The sequence below is a fragment of the Oncorhynchus kisutch genome, linkage group LG9, assembly GCF_002021735.2.
Source record: "Oncorhynchus kisutch isolate 150728-3 linkage group LG9, Okis_V2, whole genome shotgun sequence".
Taxonomy (NCBI): Eukaryota; Metazoa; Chordata; class Actinopteri; order Salmoniformes; family Salmonidae; genus Oncorhynchus; species Oncorhynchus kisutch.
The window spans coordinates 44216735-44223539 of NC_034182.2; the positions used below are offsets into that span (position 1 = coordinate 44216735).

At 48.0% G+C, this 6805-nt stretch overlaps 1 protein-coding gene across 1 annotated transcript; it reads left to right on the top strand.

Moving 5' to 3' along the window:
- The first annotated feature begins 380 nt into the window (after positions 1-380).
- On the top strand, positions 381-6468 carry LOC109882964 (WW domain-binding protein 1). Its single transcript, XM_020475038.2, has 5 exons — positions 381-727; positions 1969-2246; positions 3345-3506; positions 5427-5629; positions 5831-6468. The coding sequence occupies exons 2-4, from the start codon at positions 2102-2104 to the stop codon at positions 5621-5623; spliced, it is 504 nt and encodes a 167-aa protein (XP_020330627.2). The 5' UTR covers positions 381-727; positions 1969-2101; the 3' UTR covers positions 5624-5629; positions 5831-6468.
- The last annotated feature ends 337 nt before the right edge of the window (positions 6469-6805 follow it).

The window sequence follows — 6805 nt, forward strand, 5'->3', positions numbered from 1 at the left end:
GTCAAGGTCTTTGAATCTGTAGTCACTACATGACATGTTGAGCCCATATAGAAAAACATCCCATGAGCATGTTTAATCATATAAGGTATAGTTATTCTATAGATTATTAAATTCGTTATTGATTGACAGACACCAGTTGTACAAATCGTAACATATCATACATAATGGATGATGGACATCCACAAATGAATACATACCATACGAAACGAGACATACATATTAAATGGAGGGAAGACTCGTTTACGTTTACTATGTTACGTCTACCCTTGAGTCCAGGTTGCCTAAACGAGCTACTTGTCTGGGCTTACTGCCACGATAACCCTGATTGGCTGAACCGCTGTCACCCTCGGCCAATCAGAGTTGAATGCGTTCAGTGCGAGTAAAATAAATCGTTTGATATTAATTTACATCGCAACATGAAATACACATTTTATTTGTTGTTTTTGTGTGATTCGATGTACCGTTTTTCTATGTGGGCGGTTGTTGTTTTTCTACCGGGGGCTGTCGTTCCGTGCGGGGAATGAGAAGAGTATCCTACCGATGCGGACTTTGGGGGAGAAGTATCGTTAACGGAACGGTACCGGGTGGCAATGGCGGCCAGTCTGCCGGAGAGAGAGAGAGAGAGCGATGATGGAGACTTCTGCCGGAGAGCAGCTGATCGGTTCTAGATGCTCTACGAACCTGAGTGGTGCCGTGGCCTTGTGCCTCGCAGTTAGACAATGAACCGGTGGGTGAATCGTTCAAAAGTACATTTTATAACCTTGGTTGGTTGGTATTATGTAAATTGTTGAATCTCTGGTTTGCAGGACTAGTCGGCTGGATATACCTCTAGCTATGTGAATGAGCTTTACGGTATAGGCGCCATACTCCAGCGGACTTTAGGCTGAAACCTTGTGGTACCTAAATGCTTGTGTTTGTTTATCAGCTTATAATTATGGACACTATCTGAGAGGGTTGTTTCCTATTTCTGCATGAACAAATCTCTTGCTCTCTCTCTCTCTCTGTTTGTGTGTGTGTGCAGCCAGCCAGTATAGTGTGAAATTGTGGCAATGCAGCAAATATGATTGGATCTTTATCTCTCCAACTATTCCATGGTGTTTTTAATACTGTATATACAAGGAGCACATCCCATTACTGTGGATGTGGAGGTGTGTTTTCTGTGTGTGTGGAGGCTTGTTTTGTGTGTGTGTGTTGATGCCTGTTTTGTGTGTGTGTGTTGATGCCTGTTTTGTGTGTGTGTGGATGTGTGTTTTGTGTGTGTGTTGATGCCTGTTTTGTGTGTGTGTGGAGGCGTGTTTTGTGTGTGTGTGGAAGCGTGTTTTGTGTGTGTGTGGATGCCTGTTTTGTGTGTGTGTTGATGCGTGTTTTGGGTCTTTAGAAGTTGTAGTAGGCTAAAGGAAACAGTGAAACCCTCCCAGATGGCACAGTGTGTGTGTGTGTGTGTGTGTCAAGTAGAAGCATTGTGTGATAGTGTCAGCCAGTGAGTGATGTTGGTTGGTTCCTCAATGCGTCCTAAATGGAATCCCTGTTCCCTATTTAGTGCACTACTTTAGACCAGAGCCCTATTCCCTATATAGTGCACTACTTTAGACCAGAGCCCTATTCCCTATATAGTGCACTACTTTAGACCAGGGCCCTATTCCCTATATAGTGCACTACTTTAGACCAGGGCCCTATTTCCTATATAGTGCACTACTTTAGACCAGGGCCCTATTCCCTATATAGTGCACTACTTTAGACTAGGGCCCTATGGGTCTCCCTATTCCCTCTTTAGTGCACTACTTTTGACCAGAGCCTTATGGTCAGCCCTATGGGTCCTGGTCTAAAGTAGTGCACTAAAGAGGGAATAGGGAGACCCATAGGGCCCTAGTCTAAAGTAGTGCACTATATAGGGATTAGGGTTCCGTTTGGGATGTATCCTCTGTCAGTAAATAAACAAAGCTCTCCTTTGACTCTGTCCCCATCCAGATTCCCCCGATCTGCCAGATGACCGCGACCGCTCTCTCTGACACTACCAGACCGCTGCAGTCGACTGGGCCGCTGACCGTGTTGCCTGACTGGACCGCTGACCGTGTTGCCTGACCGGGGTTGTGTTGGGGTGATGGAGTACCATAGTAGTGGTAGCCTGCCCCTGCTGGGCCGACCCAGGTACTGTCCTGGGGCCAGCTCCAACGGAGGTTACCTCTGTGAGACAGGACACTGCTGTGGGGAGACAGGCTGCTGCACCTATTACTATGAACTCTGGTGTGAGTACTACTACAATACTACTACAACATTACTACAATACTACTACAACACTACTACAATACTACTACAACACTACTACAATACTACTACACCACTACTACACCACTACTGCTGTACTACCACAATACTACTACAATACTACTACAACACTACTACAACACTACTACTACAACACTACTACAATAGTACTACAATACTGCTATAATACTACTACAATACTACTCTGTACTGCTACAATGCTACTACAATGCTACTACAATACTACTACAATACTACTACTCTAATGCTACAATACTACTACTGTACTACTATTGCACTACTACAATACTACCACAACACTACTATACCACTACTACATTACTACTACAACACTAATATAACACTACTACAACACTACTACTGTACTGCTACTGTGCTAATACAATAATACTATGGTACTACTACAATACTACTACAGTACTACTACAAAACTACTACAATACTACTACTGTACTACTACAATACTACAACTGTACTAGTAACATACTACGACACTACTATACACTCTGGTGTGAGAACTACATCTTCTGCTACATTACAATATTACTGTTACTGATACTGTACTGCTAATTTACTACGTACTACTACACTAGGGTTCTGTGTGATGTTCTAACAGGTTCTCTGTATTCTTCAGGGTTCTGTATGTTCTAACAGGTTCTCTCTGTATTCTTCAGGGTTCTGTATGTTCTAACAGGTTCTCTCTGTATTCTTTACGGTTCTGTATGTTCTAACAGGTTCTCTCTGTATTCTTTACGGTTCTGTATGTTCTAACAGGTTCTCTCTGTATTCGTCAGGGTTTTGTATGTTCTAACAGGTTCTCTCTGTATTCTTCAGGGTTCTGTGTGATGTTCTAACAGGTTCTCTGTGTTCTTCAAGGTTCTGTGTGTTGTTCTAACAGCTTCTCTGTATTCTTCAGGGTTCTGTATGTTCTAACAGGTACTCTCTGTATTCTTCAGGATTCTGTATGATGTTCTAACAGGTTCTCTCTTTATTCTTCAGGGTTCTCTGTATTCTTCAGGGTTCTGTATGTTCTAACAGGTTCTCTCTTTATTCTTCAGGGTTCTGGCTGCTGTGGACCATTCTGATCCTGTTCAGTTGTTGCTGTGCTTACCGACACCGCCGGGCTAAACTCAGAGTCCAACAGCAGCAGAGACAGAGAGAGATCAACCTACTGGCCTACCATGGAGCTACATCCTACCCCTCCTCCATGTTAGACCTCAGTGAGTAGCCTACTGGCCTAACCCTAACCTACTGGCCTATCATGGATCTATATCCTACTGGCCTACCATGGAGCTACATCCTACTGAACTAACCCTAATCTACTGGCCAATCATGGATCTACATCCTACTGGCCTACCATGGATCTACATCCTACTGGCCTAACCCTAATCTACTGGCCTAACCCTAACCTACTGGCCTATCATGGATCTATATCCTACTGGCCTATCATGGATCTACATCCTACCGGCCTAACCCTAACCTACTGGCCTATCATGGATCTACATCCTACTGGCCTACCATGGAGCTACATCCTACCCCTCCTCCATGTTAGACCTCAGTGAGTAGCCTACTGGCCTAACCCTAACCTACTGGCCTATCATGGATCTACATCCTACTGGCCTACCATGGAGCTACATCCTACCCCTCCTCCATGTTAGACCTCAGTGAGTAGCCTACTGGCCTAACCCTAACCTACTGGCCTATCATGGATCTACATCCTACTGGCCTACCATGGAGCTACATCCTACCCCTCCTCCATGTTAGACCTCAGTGAGTAGCCTACTGGCCTAACCCTAACCTACTGGCCTATCATGGATCTATATCCTACTGGCCTAACCCCAACCCTAACATACTGGCCTAACCCTAACCTACTGGCCTAACCATAACCTACTGGCCTATCATGGATCTACATCCTACTGGCCTACCATGGAGCTACATCCTACTGGCCTAACCCTAACCTACTGGCCTATCATGGATCTACATCCTACTTGCCTACCATGGAGCTACATCCTACTGGCCTAACCCTAACCTACTGGCCTATCATGGATCTATATCCTACTGGCCTAACCCCAACCCTAACCTACTGGCCTAACCCTAACCTACTGGCCTAACCCTAACCTACTGGCCTATCATGGATCTACATCCTACTGGCCTAACCCTAACCCTAACCTACTGGCCTATCATGGATCTACATCCTACTGGCCTAACCCTAACCTACTGGCCTATCATGGATCTACATCCTACTGGCCTACCATGGAGCTACATCCTACCCCTCCACCATGTTAGACCTCATTGAGTAGCCTACTGGCCTAACCCTAACCCTAACTTACTGGCCTAACCCTAACCTACTGGCCTACCATGAAGCTACATCCTACTGGCCTATCAGGGATCTATATCCTCCTGGCATAACCCTAACCTACTGGCCTAACCCTAACCTACTGGCCTATCGTAGATCTACATCCTACTGGCCTACAATAGATCTACATCCTACCCCTCCACCATGTTAGACCTCAGTGAGTAGCCTACCGGCCTAACCCTAACCTACTTGCCTATCATGGATCTATATCCTACTGGCCTACCATGGAGCTACATCCTACTGGTCTAATCCTAATCTACTGGCCTACCATGGAGCTACATCCTACTGGTCTAAACCTAATCTACTGGCCTATCATGGATCTACAGCCTACTGGCCTAACCCTAATCTACTGGCCTATCATGGATCTACATCCTACTGGCCTAACCCAAACTACTGGCCTATCATGGATCTACATCCTACTGGTCTAAACCTAATCTACTGGCCTATCATGGATCTACATCCTACTGGCCTAACCCTAATCTATTGGCCTATCATGGATCTACATCCTACTGCCCTAACCCTTTTCCATGTTAGACCTCGACAAGACTCCTCTCCTCTCCTAGACCTGATAAATCACCACTAATAACTCTCTCTCTCTCCTCTCCTCTCCTCTCCTCTCCTCTCCTCTCCTCTCCTCTCCTCTCCTCTCCTCTCCTCTCCTCTCCTCTCCTCTCCTCTCCTCTCCTCTCCTCTCCTCTCCTCTCCTCTCCTCTCCTCTCCTCTCCTCTCCTAGACCTGATAAATCACCACTAATAACTCTCTCTCTCTCTCCTCTCCTCTCTAGGTTTCCTGGCGTCTCTGAAGCTACCGTCCTATGAAGAGGTAGCAGCTCAGCCCTCCACTCCCCCACCTCCCTACAGCACTGTGTTCGCTGCCCAGGGGGGCGCCGCTCGCTACCCCCCAGCCACCCCACCATCCCCCGGGATCACACCCCCACCCCGGCACCAGCGCCAGCGCTGCACCCTCCTCTTTCAGCTCTGACAACAGGTGGGGACACTGATTGGCTGGCTGACTGAGTGATTGATTGTCTGGTTGAATTTATTGATATAAAACACACTTGACAATGTAAAGAAGCCACTTTGAGTTTGAGATGAGAAAGGACGGATGAAACCCTTTGCTGTGGGAATGATATTTGTGATAGAAGCTGTAATAAAGATGACACTGTGGTTCTGACCTCTGACCCTGCAGCTCCAGCTGTTCCTGTGACTCTTGCTGTCCGTCATCTCCCTGTAGCACCTACGAGACCGACACAAGCCGTGCTTCCACGCCCACAGCACTGTCCCAATACGCTGCAGAGAACACTGCTGCTGTTGTCTTGGAGACAGTTGCCACGGTAACATCCTCGGAGATGATTGTCTCTGTATCTTCAGAGACAGATGTGGATGTTGCCGGTGGCAACAGGATGGGTGTTGTTGCTGATGCGTTTACTGTTGTTATAACCTCAGAGGCCGACACCAACTTAAGCGAACAATCTACAGAACCTGCACAGGTGCACTACTTTCCTGGTGCTACCATGGAAACTGGTACTATGGAGACAGATGTTTATAATGTAGCTCGTCTCTCTTCTCGTACCTCACCCACGTCTACAGAACACCCTCTAGTTGGGACTGCTTGTCCTTTAACCAATCCAGGCCACGACAGACCATCCTGTCCCCACAGTCCCTCCCCCACACCCATCTCTGCTGTCCCCTCCCCTACCACACCCACCTCTGCTGTCCCCTCCCCTACCACACCCACCTCTGCTGTCCCCTCCCCTACCACACCCACCTCTGCTGTCCCCTCCCCTACCACACCCACCTCTGCTGTCCCCTCCCCTACCACACCCACCTCTGCTGTCCCCTCCCCTACCACCACCACCTCTTGTACCCCTACCCCCTCTGCGCTCTCCCCAGCCCAAGCTCCTACCCTAACCCTAGCCTCCCCAGCTCCTACCCCCTCTGCCCTCTCCCCAGCCCCTACCCTAACCCTAGCCTCCCCAGCTCCTGCCCTCTCCCCAACTCCTACCCTAACCCTAGCCTCCCCAGCCCCTAGCCTAACCCTAGCCTCCCCAGCTCCTACCCCCTCTGCCCTCTCCCCAGCCCATAGCCTAACCCTAGCCTCCCCAGCCCCTAGCCTAACCCTAGCCTCCCCAGCCCCTAGCCTAACCCTAGCCTCCCCAGCCCC